The sequence below is a fragment of the Pezoporus occidentalis genome, unplaced genomic scaffold (assembly GCF_034315485.1).
Source record: "Pezoporus occidentalis ecotype Australia unplaced genomic scaffold, CSIRO_AGI_Poc_V1 ctg57, whole genome shotgun sequence".
NCBI lineage: Eukaryota > Metazoa > Chordata > Aves > Psittaciformes > Psittacidae > Pezoporus > Pezoporus occidentalis.
In genome coordinates this window covers 1405087-1432221 of record NW_026915910.1, presented here as the reverse complement: position 1 = coordinate 1432221, position 27135 = coordinate 1405087, and the positions used below count along the sequence as shown (strand labels likewise).

Below are 27135 nucleotides of genomic sequence, written 5' to 3'. Positions count from 1 at the left end.
AAGTTTCTCTTGGAAACTTGGAATCTGTCTGAAATTTGGTACAATGGTTTAAAACGAACTCTGAAACTGAGCAAATTTCATGTAGCTTGAGGTTATAAACACTTGAAAGAGCTCCTGAAGTGGCTCCAGTTGTCAAATGAAGTGAGTGCGAGCAGATTTTTCTCTCAAAAAAACTGCTTACCGCAATCCCAAATGATGCACACTTCTTGCCAAATCGCTGCAGAATCTTCTGCCAGAAAGGAATGCTCACAGCTGCTGATATCTACAGTGGACAAAAAAAACATACCTGCATGGTGCTTACTGCCATGGTTGTCTTCAGCTGTAGAGCTCACAGACATCTTTTTGTCTAATACATTACAGCCTGAAAGGAAGGTGCACTTGCAGTTTCCTGTTTCTCCTCATCCTTTGAGCGTTTGGTTGTTTTTTTTGTTGTTTACTATTCACTATTATGTATTATTACAAACAAAAAAGCCTCAGAGGGTTTTCCACCGTCAAATACCAGAAGGCAGTGTCCTAAAATTTCCTTTTCCTATTGTAAGCCACCACAGCTAAAGCTACACATGACAGAGTCACTGAAGCTCAAACACATTGCAAACAGTCATATTTCCTGCTAATGTGTTTTGCCTCATTCTCTGGGCCTCACAAATGATAAGTAAATTCAGGTCTACCCCATCATACAGGAAGAAAGCTGAAGCACAATATACACTTATCTTAAGATATACTTACAGTACATATATAACAGATATAAGGAAGAAGTTCTTTCCTGTTAGGGTGGTGAGGCACTGGAATAGGTTGCCCAGGGATGTTGTGAATGCTCCATCCCTGGCAGTGTTCAAGACCAGGCTGGACAAGGCCTTGGGTGATGTGATTTAGCGCAAGGTGTCCCTGCCCACGGCAGGGGGGTGGAACTAGATGATCTTAAGGTCCTTTCCACCCCTAACTATTCTATGATTCTCTGATTCTATATCCCATACAACATGTTTTGTCTTAGGAACAACCTCTGAGAGAAATAGCTGTTTACATTTTGCTGCTTACCAATAGCTACTTACCATTTCATATACTCTAATACTCACCTGGTAGCAGCAACAACAACCACTTACAACAACAGGGCAACACAGTAACAATGCACTGAATTATTACTACTAATGACAGTCTTACAGTTTAAATTCAAATGTTATCTCAGTTACATTCCACTCTTTACTGACTTTACTGTCTCTTGTCTTTCTGCTTGGTGTCCACAACTTGCAGAGCCTCAAGACGCCCAACAGTCATCCCTTGCTCTCCAACATTTTTGTTTTAATCACTGGAAAAGATCTGTCTTATAACATGGGAAAGGAAGAATAAAAAAGGGGTAGAAAAGGGGGGGGGCTGGGACAAAGAAGTGGAAATGAAGTTTCCCTAACATGTTTCTACAATTCTCTCTGCCAAATGGGTCAGAAATCAAGTAACAGCTTCCCTGAAAATGACTGCTGCCATATTCTACATGGCAGACGAATTCTCTATAGAATATTTCAAAATTGCAGCACATGCATATCCTCAGAATTATGCAACTTTAAATGTTGTATTAAAAGGGCTTTCGTCAGAAGCATGAAGTTTTCAACTAATACTACTTGTAATCATAACATAAATAATGCAATACAGGAGCAGTGTGTAACTGAATTGTAAGTATCACCTAAGCAAGCAGAATTCTACCTCTGCAAGAAAAAAAAGGTTCTCTAAAAGGATCTTTTTATCACATTGCCGACTGCTTTGGAGAGGAATCTTCGTATCTCTGGATATCTCAAATATTTATCCTTGCAAGCTGCCTAGCCCAGAAGGTTCATATGTATGAATACACAAACTAAAGTTGTTTAATCTTCATATCTCTCTCTGCATATCAGAGTGGGAAAAGGGAAAAGGAGTTAAAATTCCAGACCTCCTTTCTGGCAGCAGCTTTTGCCCTTTATAGGAGCAGAAAGTGACTGACAGGTAAAAGCAGCAAGGAACAAATGAAAAGCTTCAAAGCATTAATTTTTTAGAAGTACAGCAGGGAACACCAGCTTTATTCCAAACTGGCAAAGGAAAAAATAGTGTAGCTTCTCAACAGCTCTGTCTAGACATAAAACTCCTTTTGTCTTCGTTATTTTGTGCCAGAAACCAGTGAGAACCAGCTATCAAATAAAAATACAGGACAGAAATGTGCAACTCACCAAGATGGTCACTACCAAATACTGGAAGTGACTGCGAAGATCAGCAGCATGAGTGCAGAATAGGACAAAGTTGCTCTGCTCCAACTGTTGAAAACATTTGGTGACCACCAAAAAAGAAAAGAAAATTAAAAAAGACAAAAACGTCACGCTCCATACCAGTCAAACACAGTTGGTGACTCTTGTTAAATGTAGGATTTGGGAGTCTCATTCTTCCCACATTTGCAACAGCTTAAAAAAAGCAACAAATCTCCTCCTGTCACTGGAGTGACATGCCAACTGTATTGTGTCAAGCAAGAGGTAAACCATGCACCTACTACAGCATAAAAATGACCAAAACAGGAACTGCCTCATGAGAGGATTCTATCTAAAGGCTTTATTCCCTGTGTTGCAATTGCCTTGTGGCGTTGTCACAGCCACAGCTACAGACTACTGCAAGAAATAAGTCCTTCCTTTTCCATAGCAATGTTATAAATCTTTCACCAGGAGTTCTGACTTCAAAACAAGTTACTCTTCACCTGGAATTATGTTCATGCCAGCTTCCTGTAGTAAAGCAGCTAACTGCTGGGTTTGTGTATCGCCTTGGCTATGGATGTATCTTTGGGTCAGATATCTCTCATTCAAATACTCACTGGATGGAAGATCTAGCTGCTTTGTGAAGCCACTGCCACCATGCTTTAGCAGAACTCAAAGGGGTTCTGAACGCGAGAATATGGCTCAGGCCCACCGGCAGCAATTCTGCAGAAGGGGAGTGGCAGAGGATTTAATATTCATGCCACAGTACTACAATCAACTCTTGCTCCTTTGTGCACTTGTAGATTAAAAGTGGCCAATAATCTGCATATAAATTAGGATAAAAGTTATACCCCTTCTCCATTGCCACCAAAGCCTTCCCTTGTTTGTAAACCAGTTTACACTGCCTTCATTTTAGACGTAGAGTATCACACTATGGGATCACAGCTAATGCATCTTTACCTGCCTATTCCTTTGTTCACCAATAATCCACTAACTGAATTCCACAAAGCCAGTGTCCTCCCTTGAAAAACAATGGCTGAACTAGAGCTCCCAGATTCTTCCTCCCCTCACACCTTCCCTTCAGTTTGCTCAAAAAGAAAAATGAAGATATATGGACAGCCAGAAGAGCTTTTCCTCTCTAGGTATTGTCAAGAAGTAATTGGCTGCCAACAACTAAATGTGCACTGTATTCTTACTGACTGAGTGGATGCTGGAAGGATCTGGACCATAAGGGATCTTTCATCTTCTCGTTATCTCTGCTGTTGCTTGCTGTGCCTGCAGCTCCCAGAGGTAAGCAGAAATACTTCTGCTATTGTTTCTCATCCTTGGGCCTTCCAGCAAAGACTGACAGATGCTGTAAAGGACAGCCTACTAACTGTGCCCAAATCCAGGCCAACCTGAAACTTCCATGCTTTTTTGGGAAACCGACTTTTAAACAGCCCTTCCAAGAAATTTACGAATTCACCAGGACTGCTGGTGAACACAGTGCTGCTCTCTTACATGCCCTGTTCTTGCCCTCTATCCTGATATTCACTCAATCAGTGGCGCATGTGACTAAGAATTTGTTGACAAAAATGCACTTGTGTTTTAAAATAAAGCCAACTTCAACTGGTATGTACAGATTCACATTAAAACAACATATTTACTGATTTGACCATAGCTCAAAAATCAAGCTTTAAAAGGACTGCTGGGCTATGGGGATTAAGGGTTTCTTACTGAGTGGCTCTAAATTTTTCTACAGCTTCTCTCTATGGAAGATGTATTACCTCTTTTTGCAAGAGCCACATTCAACTGCAGGTCCTCATTTGAAAATTAATTCTATCTAGTCCTGAGACAGGTAAGGCCTCCTGCCTCTGAACATCATCTTATCTTACTCTGACCTAATGCCTTCTATCATAAAGACTCCATAAGAACCAGTTCAGCCACTATCTGAGAACAGACACCTATACAAAGGAAAGGGGCAGTGGTTTAAAGGGGCACACACTATAGAGAAGAACAGAGAGAAGAGAAAAAGTGTTCTCTAAGCAACTGAAACTGCAGGAGACCTGATAGATAACATATAATGACCCTCTGGGTCACTAGGACTAGCTCCTCACCTTTTATGGAGAAAAAAAAAAAACCAAACCAAGCCATTTCTAAATGGTCAGGACTTTGGTTTTGCTTCTCCTTTGAAAGAACCATCTCCAGCTGCACAGGAACCCAGGCACCAAGAAAAGAACTCTGGTTCCTGACTGATTTGTAAGGGAATGCACCACCCCCCAGATCACCACCTCCAGGCATTAGCCAAAGGTCATTTGCGTTTTAGCTGCCGCAGACTCTCCCATACTGAGACTGGAATGAGGCCAAGACACAGACTTAGAGAGCCTGAAAGTTACCTGAACTGCTGTTGAGATGAGAAGAAATGAAGCTGTAAGCTTCACATATGGACCGTGCTTCATGGTGAGTCCAAGCCCCTTACAAAAAGGTATTGCTCTGTCTGAACTTAAGGCATAAGGATCTAAGAGGAGCAAAATACATAAAATAACAATCTTTTCTGGAGATGAATGTGAAATAATTATTATTAAATCTAGACAAATTTAAATATATCTTACCATCTTTTTCTTTTACTCCAAGAAAAAGGATGATAATTCCAAGAAGATACACACATCCTATGACCCCTGCTGCAATCATATAAACTTTTGCCTTTGAAGAGAAAAAAGGCATATTTGAAATTGTGACAGAAGAATGACAAGCCATTATGGAAATCTCAGCCTCTTTCTCGTGAGCCATCTGCAAATGAAGAAATGCCTCTCTATGACAGCCAACTGTGTTTTACCCCTCTGAAAAATGTTCACTTCTGCAGGTCATTTATAAACAACATGTACTTTAGGATAAATCCAAGGCACGTAAGTATAGATTTATTGGAAAACAAAAAAAAAAAAAAAAAAAAGAAGCTGTGAGACTACCTACAGACACAAACAGAGATCTATCAAAAATGTGCAGCATCAGTGGAGTGATTCTAACTTTTAGTAAATCCAGCTGATCCAGTTACATAGACTACAATCTTTATCTTCATTCTGGGTGGGAAAGGCCCTAGTGCTGATGCAAACATAATTAGTACAGTTACTGTATTATGTATAATACAATAATAAGAAAACTTCCTTTAGGCTCTAATAAATTTTACAAATCACACTTTCATGCCAATGTTCTAAGAATATGGTTACTTGCATGCTTGTTACCCCAGCTACTTAGTGAAATACTCAAGCATATTCAGCAATTTTGTTTACTGCTGCTGAAGAGTGGTAATAGGAGATATTCAACTCCAGTAAGCAGAGCACAAATACTTACATCTCAGTTTGCACCATGCAACTGAGATTAGACTCAAGTCGAGGAATCTTATTCATGGGAATCTTACATATCAGTATATGCACTTGACAGAGAAAGAGATGAAAATATAAAATCACTGAACCTCGCAATTGGTAAAAATGGAACTTAAAAATTGATGATTTCACAAGTGACACAGGAAAAAGCCAAACCACTACACAAGGTAATTGTTTGATTCAGGCCCTGTTTCAAGATCATTGGAAACAATGGAAGATTATCAAATTGTGTTCACCGAAGTTTGGATCAGCTTTTAGGATTTCCTCATAGATACAAAACCTTCTCTGTTTCTCAAAAAATAGCAAACTGAAGCATGAAGAGATTAAATTACTTGTGCAGGATTACAGGAGAAATCTGCTGTGGAAAATTAAATAAACAAGCATGGCTCTTTAGGTTCATTCCATGTGTTAAACACTGAGCGCTGCTCCCACTAATTGCCTGTTAGAAACCATTTACTTTCAACATGCTTTGTATCTTCACAAGAATACAGAATCCAGGTAGGACTTCTAGTGTCATTCACGTAAAAACTATTAATCTTTAGAGGAGAACCCCAGTAATAACTCCTTTGAAAGGCAGCGTTGCTTACCTGAAAAATCCTATTACAGCCACCATTTTTTCACAGAATCACACAATTATTTGGGTTGGATGGGACGTTTAAAGATCATCTTCCAAACCCCCTGCCATGGGCAGGGACACCTTCCATTAGACCAGGTTGCTCCAAGCCCCATCCAACCTGGCCTTGAACACTGCCAGGGATTGGGCAGCCACAGCTTCTCTGGGCAACTGTGTCAGTGCCTCACCAGCCTCACAGTGGAGAATTTCTTCCTAATTTCTGATCTAAACCTCCCCTCTTTCAGTTTAAAGTCATTGCCCTTTGTCCTGTCAGTACAGGCCTTCATAAAAAGTCTTTTTCCATTTTTCTTATGAGTCCCCTTTACATATTGAAAGGTCACAACAGTCTCCCCAGAGTCTCCTCTTCTCCAGCCTGAACAACCCCAACTCTCTCAAGGAGAGGCGCTCCCTCTCTCTGACCATTTCTGTGGTCCTCCTTGAGATCTGCTCTAACAGGCTCACATGTGCTGTGGACCCCAGAATTGGATGCAGCATTCCTGGCAGGGTAAAGTAAGCTTTTCTCACTAAGCTTCTATTTTAAACTGTGAATCAGCCCATAGTGAAAACAAAGAATGGTCATGTACCTCCTAGCTACTTTACAGTTTGGCATCTTCAGCAAAGCTCATCAGTGTAAATCTGCTGCCACCACAGAGAAGTGGTTGCAGAGACAACAGATGGGAAGTCTCATTCACAACAAGGTCCTTGTCTCAGCTCCAGCATTACTGATTTCAAGGAAGTCACGTTTATTTTCATCGGGCTGGATGATATGATAAGGTATTACAGATATAGCAAACCCCCCCCCCCTTATTGATTTTAGTGTGCTCCCATAGATGCTTACTTGATGAGACAAGGGATCTGAAGTGTCTGGAAAGCTGGAAGTGTCATACCAGGAGTCAGTTGTGTTTACTGGGGGATTCACAGTGCAGTGATGAGAGACATGAGCACTGGCCACAATCTGCCCTTGAAGTCCAGCTCCAATCAAGGTCCCAAGCACTTCCATGGTCATTCCTAAAGAAGTAAGCACAAATGTGCACTGAGCATGAGAATTTGTTTCCTCCGCAGACTTGCTCATTTGTCCCACTGAAAAGAAACCTCATCAAACCATTTTCTTTTACAGGAAACAACCAGAAAATGCAATACTAAGAGCATCAAAACAAGATGGTCAGTAATAGAACAGTTTCATGGAAACAGAATTTTGTAATCTGTTTTCTGATCAGCTTTTAGAAGTCTGCATGGAAGATCTGCTTTTATTCAAGCTGCATGATGGACGCAGCTGAGATTAAGAGCCACAAGTGGATAACACAGGAACCTCTTTCATCTCGAGGACCAGAGAACTACAGTTTAAATGTTGAATGCCACTATTCTGAAGCAGGACTAGGAGCCATGACATCAGGCTTTTCATCTTAAGCTTGACAGTAACTTGTGAAACATTTTTCAAGCCACTTATCTGATTAGACCTATAGGCTCTCCAATTGGTAAAATAAAACAGTACTTACATCAGGCTTATGTCGGAAATAATACAGCTGCCAAGCTCCTGGAAACAGTAGATGCCACTCTTAACTGTTTAAGGCCAGAGTAAGGCAGAACTAGCTACCTTAGTCTCAGTGAATTATTCAGACCACTACCACTCCAAGCACCATAAGAATAAGGAATCATCTAAAAAAAAAAAAATCCAAAGCCTATATTTGGGACAGTAAAGATCTGACCATGGACATGCAGATCATGCTTCATGTACTCAAAAATCAGTCAACAAGGTGGTTAGTTGTTACAGCTCCACTGCAGGCAAGTGGTGAGTAAGCTGGGTTCTAGCCCCTTCTCACCCTGAGGGATTTCAAGCCTGCCACTTCTGTTTCCATGCAATGTGGCCATACCCAGCATCCCCATGGTAGGGAGATAAACCAAATTCCTGTTCTGCCTCCAGGCACTATTTACACATTTTGCTTAAAGATACAGGGTCCTTAGGAGACTTTGGATCATTTAAACCATTGCTAGTATGCTCCCAAATAGAAAATGTTTCTGAATAGAAAATTTGAGGCTTCACATGGTATTAACTGAAACCAACGGGAAGTAAAAGAATAACAGCTTCTTCCCCGAACTTCACATTCAGTTTTACTGGCAATATTACAGTTCAGTCCATACATACAAAAATGCTGACAGATGGTGAAAATCCTGACCTCAACCTTATCTGACAGTCTCAGTTGGGCTTTGTAGAGCTTCAAAACAGTTGACTACTCAGTGGAAAGGCAATGCACCCAAGTAATACCTTTCATTCAAAACACCACCTACACATCTATAATCTTCATTAGGGCTCTACATCTGCATTTTACCAAGCACTTGCATAGAATAAAACTCAGAAGCATCATTAGAGGCAATAGAAGTACAACCATTATGAAACCTTCTTTCTAAGAAGCAGCAAGAACTGAGGAACAGGTACATTTGAAAGTTCTTACGTGCTCAGAATTTAGAATTTATTACTTTCCACTTAGCCAAGAAAGCTGATGTTTCAGAAAGCAGACTGTACCTTGAAGTAGGTTATATCTTGCCTAGAATGTAAGTAGGATTTATGGTAAAGCAACTTAGGAATCACAGCGAGAAGCAGGACAAAATTTGTACTGAGCAGTTCTGCTTGTCTCCAGCAGAGGGTAATGGAACCTCTGATCCCAACTTTTTTTGTTTTTTAAAGCACACTTCATATTACACAGCTGGTTTTCTTTAAAGAGTTGAAGAAATGCCTGAACAACTGACTGCATCCAAGAAAGTCTATCAACAAGAAGAATTCTCTATGAAACCCAGAGAGAGGCTGAAGTATTTAAGTAAAACACTTAAAAAAAAAGGGGGGGGGGGGGGGGGGGTTCTCACATAATCATTGTCATTACAAGAAAGCTTGCTCCAAACAAACATAATTTCAAAATATACAAAAATATCAACATTTGAAAAGTCAAAACTATGATTCATTTATTCACCCTAACTTGGGTTAGGAGAACAGCTGTACACTCAAAAGTTAAAGCCTTTCTGAACATTAAAATGACACTATAAATGCGTACACCTCTCAGCCATAGAGTTCAACAGCTTTTATGAGCACAGATTTCATATGCCTGTGAAGCCTTGCATGGGACTAGCACATAGGAAAGTGCATTTATTTGGATCACAGCCTCTGAAGACATAAAACCAGACAACAGAAAACACTAGGTACATGGATTTTGTTAGAATTTAGGGCAGATGACTCAGAATACAGTCAGTGCCAAAGAATATAACACAACTGGAATCCCTCACTGTTTAGTCCTGTCCTGTGACTGCTAGCCCAAACTTTCTCTTGAGATAGTTAATGATAACGCAAATTACAACTGTTCCATATGCTGGAAAGGGATTGGGTTGCTCAGGGGGTGCTGTATCTAGAATTTCTGACAATACTTTTTTTGGTACTTCTGGCCATTTCATTGTGCCTCTGTGGTCTAGTTTTCAACATAAGCAAGTATACTGAGGGTTAGGACTAATGGAAGAGAAAAGGGGTCTTGCCAGGAAGAGCAAACTGCTGCAACAGTTATTCTAAAGTAACACTGAAGGACAAGTTAAAACATAAAATTATTTAATGTGATATCTAACTCTTTTCTCTTTACCTTGCTTAATGCTGGTGGCCACGAGAGACAGCAGTTACATAGGAAAGAAGGTGTGAGAACAGAGCTGAAGAGAACAGGATGGGAAGAAACTTCTTACATTCAATTTATGATCTATACAGGAAACCTTGGAAACACTTTTATTGCACTTTTTTGGTCTGATCAATTTGCTTCGAAGCAAAAACCATCTGGTTTTGGTTGCTAAAGAGCCAGAGATACGGTCTGGAAACCCTCATTCTTTTAACTAATACAGAACGCTAGTTATACCGCAGCAAGATCTGTCCTTAAACTACTTGGTTTAAATTAGAATTAAACAAACACAAATGAACTAAAAAGAGACTTCAGTTGGTGTGAACATGCATACAAAATAACTCTCCTTTTCTGATGAGGCTAATTGTCGTGGTTCTATGAGTTCTAGAAATTTTATCAGAGAGAATAGGTTTGGGATTTGAATTTACACCATGAAACACACAAACCTAAAGAAATCTGAACTGAAAAGAAAAAAAATAAACAAAAAAAAGAAAGGAAATACTTTTCAGCGTTTCTTTAATTGAATCATAGAATGGTTTGGGTTGGAAAGGACCTTAAGATTATCTAGTTCCAATCCCTAAGTCCATGGGCAGGGAAGCCTCACACTAGACCATGTTAATGAAGACCAGCACTTTGGTTTTTCCACTAAAAATCACCTTTAAATTAAATCATTATTCCCTACCCTAGGTTGGGTAAGACTGATTTTTACTGTTCTGCCTGGCTAACAATAAACCCGAAAGAGTTTTTTCAGATAATTTAACAATAATGTCACCCATTTAGCTAGAAAAATGAAGCATTTACAAGGCAAAACAGTTTTCATTAGATACTAAACATCTCATATAAAAGTCCAGTTTAGGGACACAAACCATTAGGAACTGCCTATAAATGAAGAATGATTTGAAATAAACCTCAGCCCTACTCCACATGAGAAAGCCCAGATCACACTCACGGTACGCTGTTGCAGAATCTCTCTCCTTCTGGTCTGTGCTGAGAAACATGGTGAGGGCAGAGTACGGTACCTGGAATAACTATGTAAAGAAAAAACATCACTAAGGAAATGCTGTATTCCTTTGATATCCAGGAAAATTGTTTAATGCCGCCTTGGAATTCACGTATTTAGAACACTGTTATTTTTAGCACAAGATCCTCTCTTTTCTTTATGTTTTGTAAAGTATATAAAAGGAAAAAAGTATCTTTCATAACACAAATAGTAAATAATAAATTACCAAGAGGCTGTACCTTAATGCTATGCTCCTTCAGCTTCCTTGGGTAAGTTTCCTTTATATATAGGTTATAAAACATCTAGTTTTCTTTGTGCTAGGTAATTATAATGTTCCTAGCTTGAGCTAAATAACAGGAAGTAAAGCCATAATGAAGACAATGCAATCTTCCACTTTATTCAATACAGAAGACTTGAATCACCAAAGAATTTCAAATACCTGTCTCACTAATTCTAGGAGATAATTGTGAAAACTACTTTGTTTTCAGCATCATTTTGTTGCACACTTCTTAATTTAAGAATAGGTAGAAACACCCAACTGCTGTGTGCATGCACTGACAAAAAGGTAGATGAGGAGTGTTGCTTGTTTGTTGTTACAGCACTGTATCTAGTATGCTATTGGTACCTTGCTGTAAAATCTGGGTGGAAACAATGCACTGGCAATAATTTTTTTGTGTGTTTTTTTAAATTTATTTCAATGCCAGGTAAATGAGCCCCACTTTTATTGTAGGACAAGCCTTATCTCCAGTAGTACTTCACTGAAAATAACTACTGAAGACTAAAGGCTTGACCCTGTTTTTGGTTTGTCATGATGTGAGTGGGACACTGTCCTCATAGAGTTGAGCTTAAATAAAAACCACTTCTAAAATCTTGGAACATACAGGCCAAACTCTCAGACTACTGTGAAGTGGAAGTGTGACGTGAACCTGCTTGAGTCATCAAATTATCTGTGGTGTTTCCACCACCACAGAGATCTGTAATTAGGCAAACTAACTTTTGTAATTCTCATCCTACTCTGTTCATACAAAATGCATTTCTGTTCCCCTCCATCAAACATGGCAAGTGTATACACTTTTAAAGCTCTGCCATGGAAAACCTGTGTTTTTCCTTCGAAAAGAGAGAAGGAAGAACATTATTTTAAGCAATTATGAATGTATTCTGGACCATCTTTCTACAGAGAAAACAAAGGATCTAGGGAAACATTCCACCTTAATACAGGAATACAGAATTCCCAGGTCCAACAGACACCTAAAGAGGAGAAAAGCCAAAGTCAAACAAGAAATACAATTTAAAAGTCTGGCAACCACTTTTCCAAGGTGTGATCCAGTGAAAATCAATCAGCAAGGACACACCCGTCCAAATTGCTACACAGCTGTAGCACTTCAAGTCCTAATCTGCTGTGTGCTACTGCTCTGCACAGAAGGGACCTTGTTTCACCTTGATACTGGCTACAAGACAAAACAGATGCAACCCTTACATGTACAGTATGGAACATGTCAGAGAAGTCCTTTGGGATCCACTGAAATGATGGCTTCTGCATAAATACTGCAAGTTCTGGGCTGTATTAAAAAAGAATCATCTGCTCAAACTCTTCTAATCAGGCAAAAATATCATGATGACCACTATAAGTACTATTTCAGCCAGGCTACCCCGACTTTCCATTGCCTTCTAGTTTGACTCAAAATACCCAGAACTAGAGCCAGAAGCCTACTCGGCCTCCTAATCTTCTCCTGAAAATTGAAGTTATGAGAAGTTATATCTAACTGGAATTAGGAATCTAAAAATCTGAGTGTCCCTGTGGATCTACACAAGAACGAGTTGAGTATCTAGGGCACTGCCAATGAAAGTAAGTGGAGGTGATCTCTCCAAGTTAGCAGGTCATATGCCAAAGAAAAGATTGGCAGAAACCATCAACCAGCAGAGAGTCTGATAAAAGGACATCTGCCTATCCCTTAAACTTACTGGAAGTTGACATCAGCTGGGAAGCTTTTATAAATTCCAATTTACTAAATCTGAATGCATTAACATAGAAAACAAGCAAGTTACTGCTGAGAACATCACAGCCTGTAATCTACTTACTGTGGTCAGTGCCTGGAAAAGGCAGTAGAAAGTCAAGTACCATGCAACTCTTCCTGATACAAAAGGAGGCAGGTACCACATAAAAAAGTAGGACACTACTGTGAAGGGTGTACATGCCAGCATCCTGCAAATAAGATTAACAAACAACAACAATCTCAACCTAATGATAGCAAAACTCATTAAATTTTCCTGCTAAAAGTCAGTATAATGCAATTTATTTTATGTGCAATTTTTCTGACTATAATAATGCCATGGTTTAAAGTATTAAACATTAATGTGCATTAAATACACAAATTAATATAAAAATATACAACTACTTCCATGAAATTGAAAAAAAAAACAAGCAAATGTGAACTGCACACCATGCCTTAGCACGTTTCAGACATTTATAGGAAAGAACTACTGAAAACTAAGTTTTATAGTCACGTCTTTGCATAATTCAGGAATTTTTATATGAGCCTACTTATTACCAAGTATTCCCTCTTGCAATTTTAATGCCTTCAGTTTTCCTCGCAACTTCACCTCTTCATTGCTACTTCAAGCAAGTGCAAACATGTCAATAGACCTGAAAATGCTGAAAACAGCATAAAAGATAATGGACAGTCCACTGCAAAAGTTCCTACAGTCTGTATCTACCTGGGTATATGATAACATATGATGATTTCATATAATATGATGATTCCAGTCAGATGAAGCTCCCAGCAACTCGAAAAAGGGAAATATAACCCCCATTTTCAAGAAGGGGAAAATGGATGACCCAGGGAGTTACAGACCAGTCAGTCTCACCTCTGTGCCTGGCAAAATCTTGGAGCAGATTCTCCTGGAAGGCATGCTAAGGCACATGAAAAACAACAAGGTGCTTGGTGACAGCCAGCATGGCTTCACTAAGGGGAAATCCTGCCTGACCAATTTGGTGGCCTTCTATGATGGGGCTACAGAACTGATGGACAGGAGTAGAGCAGTTGATGTCATCCACCTGGACTTGTGTAAAGCATTCGATGCTGTCCCACACAACATCTTTGTCTCTAAATTGGAGAGACATCAATTTGATAGGTGGACCACTTGGTGGATAAAGAACTGGCCGGATGGCCGCACGCAAAGAGTTGTGGTCAATGGCTCAATGTCTGGCTGAAGACCAGTAACGAGTGGTGTCCCTCAGGGATCGGTGTTGGGACCGGTCTTGTTTAACATCTTCGTCGCTGACACGGACAGTGGGATTGAGTGCGCCCTCAGCAAGTTTGCCGATGACACCAAGCTGTGTGGTTTGGTTGATATGCTGGAGGGAAGGAATGCCATCCAGAGGGACCTTGACACGCTTGTGAGGTGGGCTGATGCCAACCTCATGAAGTTTAACCATGCCAAGTGCAAGGTCCTACACCTGGGTCGGAGCAATGCCAGGCACAGCTACAGGTTGGGCAGAGAAGAGATTCAGAGCAGCCCTGTGGAGAAGGACTTGGGGGTGTTGGTTGATGAGAAAATGAACATGAGCCGGCTTCAGTGTGCACTCACAGCCCAGAAAGCCAACCATATCCTGGGATGCACCAAAAGGAGTGTGACCAGCAGGTCGAAGGAGGTGATCCTGCCCCTCTACTCTGCTCTCGTGAGACCTCACATGGAGTATTGTGTGCAGTTCTGGGGTCCTCAACACAAAAAGGACATGGAACTGTTAGAACAAGTCCAGAGGAGGGGCATGAGGATGATCAGGGGACTGGAGGACCTCCTGTGTGAAGACAGGCTGAGAAAGTTGGGGCTGTTCAGCCTGGAGAAGAGAAGGCTGCGTGGAGACCTCATAGCAGCCTTCCAGTATTTGAAGGGGGCCTATAGGGATGCTGGGGAGGGACTCTTCATTAGGGACTGTAGTGATAGGACAAGGGGTAATGGGTTAAAATTTAAACAGGGGAAGTTTAGATTGGATATAAGGAGGAAATTCTTTACTGTAACGGTGGTGAGGCACTGGAATGGTTTGCTCCGGGAAGTTGTGAATGCTCCATCCCTGGTGGTGTTCAAGGCCAGGTTGGACAGAGCCTTGGGTGACATGGTTCAGTGTGAGGTGTCCCTGCCCATGGCAGGGGGGTTGGAACTAGATGAACTTAAGGTCCTTTCCAACCCTAACTATTCTACGATTCTATGATTCTATAATTTGCTCTATTTAACTCAGCAGCAAAACTCCTAATCACTTCAAACAAAAAAGGATTATCTTTGGGTGAGGAAGGTGGCTTAAAAAAAAAAGAAGCACAGAAAATTAAATTCCAGACATTGCCATTAACCAGCAATTAATTATATTAGTCTAAAACTAATTTCAGGCAAAAACACTTGTCAAACTCCATGATATGGAAGGACATGATAAGGACTTCAGAGGACAAGGGGGAATGGTTTGAAACTGAAAGAGGGAAGATTTAGATGAGATATAAGGAAGAAATTCTTTTCTGTGAGGGGAGAGAGGCACTGGCACAGGCTATCCAGAGAACCTGCGGCTGCCCCATCCCTGGCAGTGTTCAAGGCCAGGTTGGATGGGGCTTTGAGAAACCTGGTCTAGTGGAAGGTGACACTGCAGGGGAGTTGGAACTCAATGATCTTTAAGGTCCTTTCCAACTCTAACCATTCTATCATTCTATGAAGTGGTTTGATGCTACTATATCCTAAAAGCCTGAGCTGCAGCAGCATCAGGACTTTCCTGTATTCTTGTAAATCAATGTAATTAGATGACCAAGATCCCAATTTAAAAAATGTCCAAACACATACAAGGGAGAATAGATAAATCCTTTCACAACAGCACTACTGACATTGGGGGTCATCTGATTGTTTCGCAATCATGAACTCAAAACCTGGAATACAAAAGAGTAATGTGGGTAAATAGTTTAGTAAAACAATGGCTTTCCCACAGTGCTCTTTGGAATGGACAGCATCACTGGGAGTGGAGCATTTACAAGGAAAGTGCCAGGTTCTGGTATTCTCTGGTATTCTCCATTCCCCAGAACAGAGTGCATAGACAGCTAGTCAGCAATGGAAAACAAAAATATGGATAAAATCCTAACACATCTCTGGGAATCTACCTTCCTCTCCATGTGAGCTCTTACTGACTGATATCCAGACAGAGTCACCACAGTAAAACATTTTCATAGTGAGTTTTTCTTGCAACTTTTCAGCAATAACCCTTTTAGTATCCCCCCCCCCCCCGCATCCTTTTTCTACATTCTCCTTTTCTTATTAATGTCAGTGAGTTTTCAGAGCCTTGCTGAAGTTGCTGAATATCTGATTGTCTATTATCTCCTTTGACAAAACATTTGACTAGGTTTGGATATTTCAAGTCAATGTCTGCTTATGCCTTTTAAACGCATCACATTAAAGAGATCAGTAGTGATTGATGAATTCTTATTATATTGAGCACAGTATTAAGCTATAATTAAACGTTCACCTTCTTTACTAATGTTCTTGCTTTGCTGACTGAGCTAATTCCATTGCTTCACTCTAGATACATAAAAAGTCATAAGAATTTCAGAATACTGAAGTATTGTTGGCTAACGGAAGACCTATTTTTTGCTTTGTATAAATATGGTCTGACCTCCAAAGTGTAGGAACAAAATTCCCATGAAAAGAATTACTATTGCCAAAAAGATTCAGACAAAATCCTTCTGGAAAGAAAGGATTTTTGCGCTGTTTGCTGAACGCATATTAAAGGCTGGGTTAGATAAGCACCTTTCCTGTACGAAATGCTAATTGTAGTCATTGGTTTACAGTGCAAAGGCCTGGTCTCAGCTTTTGATGCTTCTGTTAGAACGGAGTTATGCTAACATTGATTTAACAGTAACAATAAACACATGTACTTGCAGTATTTTCAGAAAACTGAAAAAACCCAAACCAACAAACAAGAAGAGGCATCAGAATACATCTAATGGCATTTGTATAAAAATGTTATTCCTTTCTTTTTTAATAACTGTTACTTAGTTAAGTCAGTGCACATTAAAAAGCACTCCATTTACCTGGCCACAAACCAAATCATGAAAAGAGAAACAGCAGCAAGCTCCTCTTTTCCCATGGGGCTCTTGACAAAAAGCTTATCTTTGACTTGAAGGCCCTGTTCCTGCTGGAGCCAGGAGCAGTTATCTCTCAGCCTTCCTCCAGCATGTACTTGCCTTCTATTCTTTGTCAGATATAAGGTGCCCACAGACAAGTTTCTGTAGCTGTAAAACCACATGACAGCAAGAGAGCCACTATCCAAAAAACTGGGTTTATTTTCCATGAAAATTCAACTTCTTTGCTCAGCATACCACATTTACTCCTAGATTTCTGTTGTGAATCAAGTGTGGGGCTTGTATCAATTCCATATATCTTACAATAAATATATCCTTACAATGCTTGAGATAAGGAGTCTTTCAGCACTGCTCCGTTTCACAACCTACTCAAGTCTCCCCTTGACTTCCAAAATATAAAAACCCCAATAAATAAATACCCTATGGCACAGATGAGCTTGGGTTCCTCTAACATGGAACAATCCTTTTCAATCTTCTTGCTTCACACCTATCAATCTCCTTCCTACACAAGTAATATTCATTCTTCTAACCTCTCCCTGTAGCACATGGATAGCACATGCACAAGTGTACTAGCCAGAGTGCATACAGGGAATAAGTACATCACAGTGAAGCATCACACAATCCCTTCTTCAGAAATGCTGATCAAAATCTTACATCTTATTCATCATAAAAGTCATGGTGATCTGTAATTAAGTATTTTGATTGCAGAGATGCAAGAGAAGTAGGACCAGAACAAGTGCTGTAAGGAGGCACATAGAGAGTGCCAGGGCAGTGCTGGTTGCTGAGCCCTTCAGCACTAGGATATCACATCTGTTCCACACATATGCACGCATCCTTTACTGAACTGGAGAGCGTAGAGATTTAAAGTTAATGGAGCTCCTGGGAGGCTGATGTGAGAAGTGAAGGCACATCAGGACACAAGTATAAACAAGTTCTAATTTCTTGGAGGAGTGAAGCCAAACTAAAGAAATCTATATAAAGATGAAAATTCAACTACAGATTCAAGAAAGTTTTAGATCTGAGCTTCCAGCTTTGTTAACAACATGGTGTCTTGGCTTTATTTGTTTGTGTGGTACAAAATCTCTTCTGTGTTTTCACGGGTGACAAAGTTAAAGGGAAATATATGACATGACAATTTTTCTTCTTGATTTTATATAGATAGAATGAATACAATCACTGTTGTCTGGGAAACAGGCAAAGAAAAATGAGGTCAAAATCAATAAGGCGACTGCACGATCACAACACAGACACAATATTCCCATATATTCCTGTATATATGTAAATATATGTACACATTGATGCTTACCAAGGCATAAGCCGTCCAATTTTTGTCCATCTACTTTTGCTAATAAAAAAGCCAGCAACAGGATCAGTAACTGCACCTGAGGCTTTGCCAATGAACAGCACCAAAGAGGCATGAAATGGAGTTATCTGAAAGTACAGACAGAATACTGTAAACAACAGCCATTGTTTCACAACACAATAAAACAGCATAAAGCAACTTTCCAGAAAAAAACAAAACAGTGTTTCAAAGAATAATGAGAGTTCATTTACAAAACAGTCTGCTGCTGTCATACAAATTACTATTGATTATCCATAGCACACAAATGAGACATTAGAACAGGCACCATGCAAGAAGAGATTAGAAGGGAAAAGTGCAAGGAAAGAGAGATTATGAATGTGTTTAGAACCAGGAAAATCAGTCAGACAGTAAAACAGTAGACTAAAGTCCTTGTTTAAGTCACAAATCTGTCAGAGTCCCTTCTGTCATTATCCCCTCACCTTGTTCTCCACACAGCCTGATTTCCCCGTATTTTTATCTTGACCTGATCTAAACAAAAGTAGAGGGAGCTATTTACATGCATTCATGTTTTTGCATCTCCTGAGATTACCAACAAGGCTGCCAACCGATGGCATGTGGCTGTGGCAAGGGTTTTAGCACAGCAGCCTTAATCCTCTTAGAGCTGAACTGTGACAACCAAACTGCGTAAGGCACATCTGTTCAAGTGTAAGTTGCCAGCACATGTTCAACAAATCTCACTTGAAAAATGTCCACAGATTACATAAGAATAAAATGGCCAAGTAGAAAAACCTTTGAAGTTAACCCAGGAGGATCATACTTAAGTGCCCATATAGAAACACAGTTTATCCCAGACAATGTAGTTATTTTTCCCATATATCTGTAGAGAGCTTGGGAACTCGTATCATATGATGCTTAAAAAGGTGAGTTCTCTTCTAAGTGCTCAGTTTGTGCCACTGAAACTACAGGCCTGAAAAGTGTCATTGAGAACTATACAAATATGAATATCCCTTAAATCAACTAATCAGAGACTGCTGAAACATCCTATGCAGCTTAAACAGTGACAGACAAACCCTCTTAATCTATATGCTTCTTCATGCTATCAGTGCTCTGACACAGCAGGAAGCCTGGTGAATGCTGCTAAATACAACATCAAGCTTGATCTAGTATCTCCTGCTTTTCCATGGAGCTTATTGCCTCCTAGGGAGTTCTGCACAGCTTCCAGCTGGTGCAGGTCCCCGTGTGAAGGATTTGCTGTAGGTATTCCCTTAGAGGTGAAAGAAGAAAGCAATGATCTCTGAATGTCCTCGATGGCCTTTATAAAAAGGCAGGTGCTACGTGCTTTTTAATCACACCTGTTAAATTTTAGCCTAAATTAGGTAACATTGTAGGGGCAGCCAATCTTTCTGACACCATCACCTCCAAGACCCATACTCTGCACTAGAAAGCTTATGAACAGGGAAGGACTGGGAATGGTAGCCTGCAGCAGGTAATGACAGAGGCTCTTCAAGCATCCTATTGCTGCACTGTAGCACAGGGCTGGGATAAGCACTGTACTGTGTCCCACAGCAGTTTGCTGATGTTCACATCACCCACCTTTCCTAACCTGTGCCCTCCCACAGCTAGGGTGGCAAGTAGCCTACCAACCCTAAGGCAGATTTGCCAGGGGGGCTGCACTGGAACTGCTCAGAAGTCACTACTGCTTCTCAAGAGATGGGAAAATCAAAACAGGAACAAAATACCAGTCAGAAAGATACAGGGGTTGAAATGCTACAGTTATGAGGGACACAGGATAGAAAACTTCAAATTAGGTGGGTTTCACACTGGTATTTTGTTCAAATAATCTGAATAGACAGAAAGGAAGTAGATACTAAAGAGAGGTGGCAGAAAGCCTTAAAGAAAATTAAAACCTCCCTTATGTTAGGAGTGACATCTGTGCAGTCACACTGTCTTCACCATCAGTTTGGACTTATACATCCCTCCGTTTTCTTAGCCCTTAAATGTAGCCAGTATCTGTCAGCACCAATACCAGAAACTTGTCAGTGTTAATAAAATATGCTAAATTCACTCATCTCTAAGTAGGCAAAAATTAAATATAGGGAGTAACTACAACATTACATGCTCTCCCCTGAAAAGATGTAGAAAACACCTCAGGATTTTAGAATTGTTTGTTAGGCCTTGAAATAAAACCTGCCCCTGCCTCCTTCCATCAAGGAACAAATAATTAAGCCCCTCAATGAAGCAGGAAGTGTATCATTACAAACATTAAGAAAAATTATTGGGTTTCAGTAGGAACTTGTTGACAAAATAAAATCATTTATTTAGGTAGTGTCCGAAGATGTAAGAATGTTTATATTGTCCAGAAAGCTGGGGTTCCAAACACAAAAAGAAATAAACAGTCCCTAGCTTCAAAAATTTTCAGTTTCTGGGATAAGCAGAGAGCTGGGAAATTGCCATATTTATAAGCACCCTGAGAAAATTGTATTAGTGTCTTTCTCATTTGGTTCATGCTTCATGATATTGCAGAATGGTTTGGACTGGTTAAAGATCATCTAGCTGCACCCCCCCTGCCATGGAAAGGGACAGCTTCCACTAGACCAGGTTGCTCAAAGCCCCATCCAACCTGGCTTTGAACACTTTCAGAGATGGAAGTGTTGCCATTTTTATCAAGTAAGTCACACTTCAGCTTCTGATATCAGACTTTAATGGGAAAACCATAAAGCCAATCTTTTGGACACCTCCACTCCCCAAGTCACAATATCCTGTTTTTGTACATGTTAAATAGCAAAATGGAAAATGGTATCTAATCCACAGCCCCCCGTTCTTTCCAGCAAATAGTGTCATCATTGCTGAAAGCCACACGTGTAGTTTCAGCTACAGCTGTTCTCACAGTCACTGCAAGTTGGCCTCATGTCCCTAAAATCCTTTTTTCTATCCTATAGTATCTTATTGGTCCCACCTAGTTACAATGCAGACGTACAAGACAATCCAAAACAGTAAAAAAATACTTATGGATTGATTTTCTTTCTCTGCTGTCCTGGTCTAGCAGGAGCAGCTGAAAGTCAGATGAACGGGATGACTCCTACTGCTTTGTTTTACCACGTCTGCTCCTGCACAAGAAAGTCACAGACTGGAAGAACCTTCACAAAGGATAACTCAGCTTTCTTTGCAAAGAAATTATCTTAGACATACCACACGAAATTTCTGTGAAATTATGTTGGCTACTGGATGCAACTGCAGTGATTTGTAACTAAACCAAATCTGCAAAACTCCACAATCTCAACATGGTGCTATTAATGTTTCAGATGTCTCATATATTACACTGACTCTTCACAAAGAGAACTGCTTCCTCTCATGTTTGCAAGTGTGTGAGCTCTGTAGTTCCTAAAGATCTACTAAGGATCCCAAACTAAAAGCAAGTAAAGGCCACTTCATGACAGAAACTAAACTAGAGAAAAAGAAATGTATTTCCTGACAAGTTTATGCAGTTTCCAGGATGCTGAAGAGCTAGAGGAAATAATATCAAGACAATTTAAAAGGTTTATTAGCTAACTCACCATTTATCATTCCAGTGACATGTTGACAACATCAGAACTGAGGTAAGTCTACAATATACAAAGGTTTCTTGTACTACTTACATGGGCTATGTCTAGCAAGTAGATCTGGAGGAAGAAAGCAGTAGCACTCCCTGCCACTTGGTTTGGGGCACCTCCTATTGCATAGCATAATTTGCTGCAAATTGACAGCCTGTAATCCTGTCCAAGATGAAGCAGAAAAAACGTAAGGTACATGCCATAATAAAAAAAAAAAAAGGTACACAAGTTAAAAGCTACAGAAGTTATAAGGTTAAAGTCTGTGGTTAACTCCAAATTCATGGATTCACTTCACAGTTATTCCACTAATAAATCCGTATGTCCTCAACCCCTATCATCAACAGACATTTGTATGCTCACTGCTTTGATTTTCAATGGTTCTCTTCCTTAATTCAGCCCCTAAAACCAGATTACCATGTTCATACAGGGGAATCTAGGCTTACCTACCTGATCCTCACAAGTCATTAAGAAGGAACAAGTCTACAAATAAGCAAGAAGCAAAGGTGTACATATACTGTTACACTATATTGTCTTTGAATGTTTAAATCAAATTTTTTTAAAGATTTTTTTTTACTTTTTAAAGAAGATAATTTCTTATATTAATATCTCAGACCATAATAACTGATACATAATCTCATAATTAGATAACATTCATAGAAGGGAAGTTCCACAGTCAAATGCAGACTGAATAGATCCCAAATATCTGTGCTCTGTTCCTTCCTAGCATCAGAATGATTTGGGTTGGAAGGGACCTTAGAACTCATTTAGTTCCAAACCCCCTGCCACAGGCAGGAACACCTTCCACCAGACCAGGTTGCTCAAAGCCCCATCCAACCTGGCCTTGAACACTGCCAGGGACAGGGCAGCCACAGCTACTCTGGGCAACCTGTGCCAGCGCCTCCCCACCCTCACCATAAAGATTTCTTTCTTATGTCCCTCTTTCATTTTATAAACCACTGCCCCTTGTCCTTTCAATAGCTAAGGCCAAGATAACACAGAAAAAGTAAATTTCTCTACATACAGTATACACAATTCTAAAATCTTTTTATAACACAAAGAATGTTAAGTTTTTAACAATTACTTTTATTAAAGTTGTGGTACAGGAAACAGTCAATTAAGATTCAAACTTACAGGCTGTAGGCAGCACTCCTGTCTTTACATCAGTTTCATGGCTATAAAATTTACAATCTTAATACATCTTTCAGAAAAGCAGTCTCACTGTGATTCCACACACTCCCAGGATGCTGCTCAACTATCTTCTGAATCACATTCCCAGATCACCTTTAGCTTAATACTTCGGTCACAGCAGTAGGCAAGTTTTCACTAGATTTTGTTTATGAATGTTATTTACAGAATCAAATAAGCTGTCAGATAGACACAGCCTACAGAGATATTGCATTTAGTCACCCACAGAAACACAGGGCATCAGCAGTTCATGAACTTCCTAAAATGGAGGTTACATCCTGATCACTGTTCAAAACCTCTTTTCCTTTTATTTTGCCTAATTACTTTTGGAACTCATCTGGATATTAAGCCATAATGCACCATGGCAGTTCTATGCATGATTGACACGTATGATGAAAAGAAATGCTACTGCATTCACTGCAGATCCTTTGCCTAGCAATTTAACCGAATGCCCCTGAGTTTCTATCTGCTGAGGAAATAATCATTCAGAGTCTACATTCTGGTGTCACCTTCCAAAAGCAGCAGCCCATAATCTGTTTTGACTCTCCAGATGGAAGTTCTATGGTAATCACTATGCTTTCTACATCAATATCCTGTAAGACAGTGGTAAAAATGAAGGTAGGTCTCTGCACCAGTAAAGCTGGTACATTTCCTTCTTTTTAGCTTCCTGGGCTTACACGTAAGAGTAGAAAAGATAAACATGGCAGCTGCCTGTTAAAGATCTAGAGGATTCAGCCCCTAGCCTTGGTTGATTTTACATGATATTTCTAATAAATGGCACCAGAAACTGTCTTGAGAAGGACAACATCGCATTTGTACAGACCAGCGTGATCAATGACAGTCACTAGCCACGAGCAGCTAACAGGGTTTTTCTCTTAAGGCTGAACTTCCCTGCTGCATTGCTTCCTCAAGCAACAGAAATTGCTCGAGTTCTGTGAAATGCAGTGAAAGCTTTCACCTGTGCAAGTCTGGCAGTAAGTACTCAGAAAATTCACTGGAGAGCTGAATGTGTAGGCAGTGGTCAAATAAGGCACAAAATACAAAGTATTTACAATGCAAATTTTGTTTTGAAACCCCTGTGGTGTAGTTGAATGTCAACATCAAATTGCTTCTACAAGCTTTAGAAGAAACATGAAAGGATGGAGTGGGAGGTAAGAGAAAGGAGGGTCAAATTAAGTTATAATCTTTTTTTGTTCTCAGATTAATTTGACAGTTTTACACTTCTACATGCCCCCACCGTATCAAAATTAATTGTGTTTCAAGGTAAACCAAGAAAGCATAATAGTAAGGAGATTTGATTTTGCTCCTTAAATAGAAGAATAAGGGTGAACATTGTTATAGAAAATGAATGCATCTCATAGACTGTGGTTCCTTTATTTTTAATTCTCTTGTAAATTAAAGCCGTATTTTTGTTGCTTGTAAATGTTCCCTTCCCCAACAGAATAAAAATTGAATACAATGGTTATAACAGACCATCTTGTTTCTAAAGAAAGTATTTAAGCACACCGAAAACAGCTTTTTGCAACTTTGTGAAGATATTGCATGCACATTATGGGCATAGGGAACAGCCCCATTTTGTCCTAAGCTATTCTTTATCAGTTGAGTCCAGAACTGAGCCAACAAGTAGTTTTAAAGCAGTAAGAGGAGAGAGCAAAACCTGTGACTCAAAGATAAATGCTAGTCTAGGTTTATCTGAGAAACAATGAAAATGTAGCTAACGAGGAGCAGCTTTTGCGCCAGCTTTCCTCTCAATGTAGAATTAATACTGGTAATGTTTCTGTTCTGTGAGTGACCATGCAACTAACTGCCTCAACCCTGTGTGTGACAGTCACAGGCAGCATCCCAGGTCCCTCAAACCAAACATCTTAAGGACTGTTCAGGTTTTTTTGAAACATCAGCCCACCCCTGAGTGAAAGAAGTGACAGAAGCAGGGCTTGGGTGTAGACACCTAGAAAAGGCATGAACAAGGCAGGATACAGTGGTTCTTTCCCAGGATACCCTTCCAGCTGCCAGAAACCTAACACTGAGGAGCTCTGTGAGCCAAAGATGGCACATCTCCGTCTAAAAATCTTCAGGTTTCTCCCACAAATCCACTGATACTTTCTGAACACAAAACTTCAAGCCAGAGCAACATGTGCCCACAGGGCCCGATGAGCTCCATAGCTTGAAAGCCCTCCACCACACTGTTAGGTTACTTTGGTCCCTCTGTTTTGAAGCTGCCCCTTTCCCAGATTGATCAGATGCCCCCTCAAGAGCCACGGAGCGAGGGGGGGTCCTCACTCATTTCTCACCTCCCTCTCCACCTCTCTCTCTACAAGTACCGAGCCTCAAGAGGAATCATTTAGCTAATCTCTCACTCGCAACACACATCTGCAAGTTCTAAGTTGATGAGGCTGCCTGAAGAGAAAGACCCCCTCCCGCCCTCACCTCTCCTGCAACCCATCTGGCCTGATCAGAGAGAGTCGCAGAGGAGAAGGTGTGGAAAGGGACCTGAGATGGACACCCATCACCGAGATGGGCAGTAAATATACAGTGCACTCGAAGAACAATACCAGAGTTACACCGAGCTGTTTGGTGAGACAGAAGGGGGGCGGTAAGGGCTGAAGAGCTATTTCAGGTACCCGGCTGAGACAGGCTGCGCCGCGCAAAAAGCACCACACAGCACACGGGCTGCCCCAACCCCCCAGAGTGCCCACCAGGGCCCTCCCCATAACCTGCCGACGATGAAAAGAAAACTAGAGCGGGACCCCATCCCCTTACCTCCTCCGCCGGGCGCTCCGGGATGCCCTTCGCAGCCCCGGCCATGGCACAGCGGACAGACCACCCCCGTCCAGCACCTGCGTGCCCGGGGCGGGGCGCGGAGGGAAGGCGAGGGACAGCGCATGGCGTCGTCCCCCCGCCCTCACGCAGCGCCTGGATGGGCAAAGATAGCTGCCCTCCAGGCTCGAGAGAGGGCATTCCCCTCGGGAGCTCTTCTCCTGCCTCGGGTCAGGGCTGCCCAGGCGAGACCGCCGAGCCGGCAGCGGCAACAGCCCCTCCGCCTCAGTCCCTCCATGCCACCTCCACTGTGGAGAGGAGCAAGGCAGCTCTCCTCGCTTTTGCCTGCGGTGGCTGCCGCGGGAGCCGCCCGAGAGGAAAACCCTGTCTTTACTGCCCTGTAAGCCTCCTAACCGACCAGCCCGCGCGTCCCAAGGGCCGCCCCACCACCCGCCCGGCCAGCTCCCTCAGCGGCACCCCGCAGGCGAGGGCGCCCTCATCGGGTGTGAAGGTTCCTGGGGCTGTTTTCACCCAAAGTATAAAAATACCGGCTCTGCCCTTTAAAGAGATGCAGTTTCCTGACTGATGTGAATTTATAACCACGGCACCAGCAATGCTGTCGTCTGTAGACTGGACCCGAGATCACGCAAACCCACACTTGGCCCAGGAAGCAGCCTGTGGAAAGAGCTGCTGCTGCTGCTGCCGCCTTCGGAGGCGGTGGAGCCGACACTCTTCTTTGGGCAGCAAAAGCTCATCAGCCCTCTTGCCCACAGGAAAAGGGCCATGCAAATCCTGGACAAAGTCATTTGACAAGAATAATTGCAGAAAAATTGTGAGATTCTGAAAGAACAAGGCATTAAAAAATCTAAAGAAAAAAATAAATATCTTAGAAACAGACCTTCAACACAAAACTGAAATTGTGGCCTTAATAGGCCTTTGTTGAAAACTGAAGCTTTTTGGGCTCCAAAGGGCCCCTAAAATCTGAGGCTCCAAAGCAGAGGTGGACTGCTCAGTCCCTTGACCCCAACATTTCTTTTAAAATACCAAGCTAGATACAAGGTATGTATGCATCTAACATTCAAATTCAACATTTAGGATATTCATTTTCTCTTGACACAGTGTCCTCATAACAAGTTAAATCTTTGTTACCCGCATCTGGAAAAGAAAAAGAAAACCTGAAGAAAACATTTCCTTTCTTTCTTCTTTTCTAGGCTATTTCAATTTTGCTGTAAATTACATTAAATACACAGGCTTTACTCAAAACACCAAAAGCTTGTGAGAAACAATTAAGTGATAGCATTTGTGTGTTTCACAAACTCAAGCACTGATCAGGCTACTTTTACTGTTGTTTGACCAATGCACAATAGCCGTCT

General features: G+C 41.0%; 1 protein-coding gene across 6 annotated transcripts in view; it reads right to left on the bottom strand.

Annotated features, from left to right (window-relative positions):
- MFSD2B (MFSD2 lysolipid transporter B, sphingolipid) overlaps positions 1-25969 on the bottom strand; it is a 35052-nt gene extending 9083 nt beyond the window's left edge. For 2 of the 6 annotated variants that reach the window (XM_062638415.1, XM_062638413.1), the window contains exons 1-11: positions 25765-25969; positions 21866-21984; positions 18234-18358; positions 16877-17077; positions 12897-13020; positions 10767-10845; positions 7012-7181; positions 4793-4883; positions 4577-4698; positions 2190-2273; positions 182-262 (exon numbers count right to left, since the gene is read on the bottom strand). In XM_062638415.1, coding sequence (XP_062494399.1) covers positions 182-262; positions 2190-2273; positions 4577-4698; positions 4793-4883; positions 7012-7181; positions 10767-10845; positions 12897-13020; positions 16877-17077; positions 18234-18358; positions 21866-21984; positions 25765-25963 — 1395 coding nt within the window. In that variant the 5' untranslated portion in view covers positions 25964-25969. The other 4 variants (XM_062638416.1, XM_062638417.1, XM_062638414.1 and 1 more) reach the window with 4 other exon arrangements.
- Positions 25970-27135: the final 1166 nt, after the last annotated feature.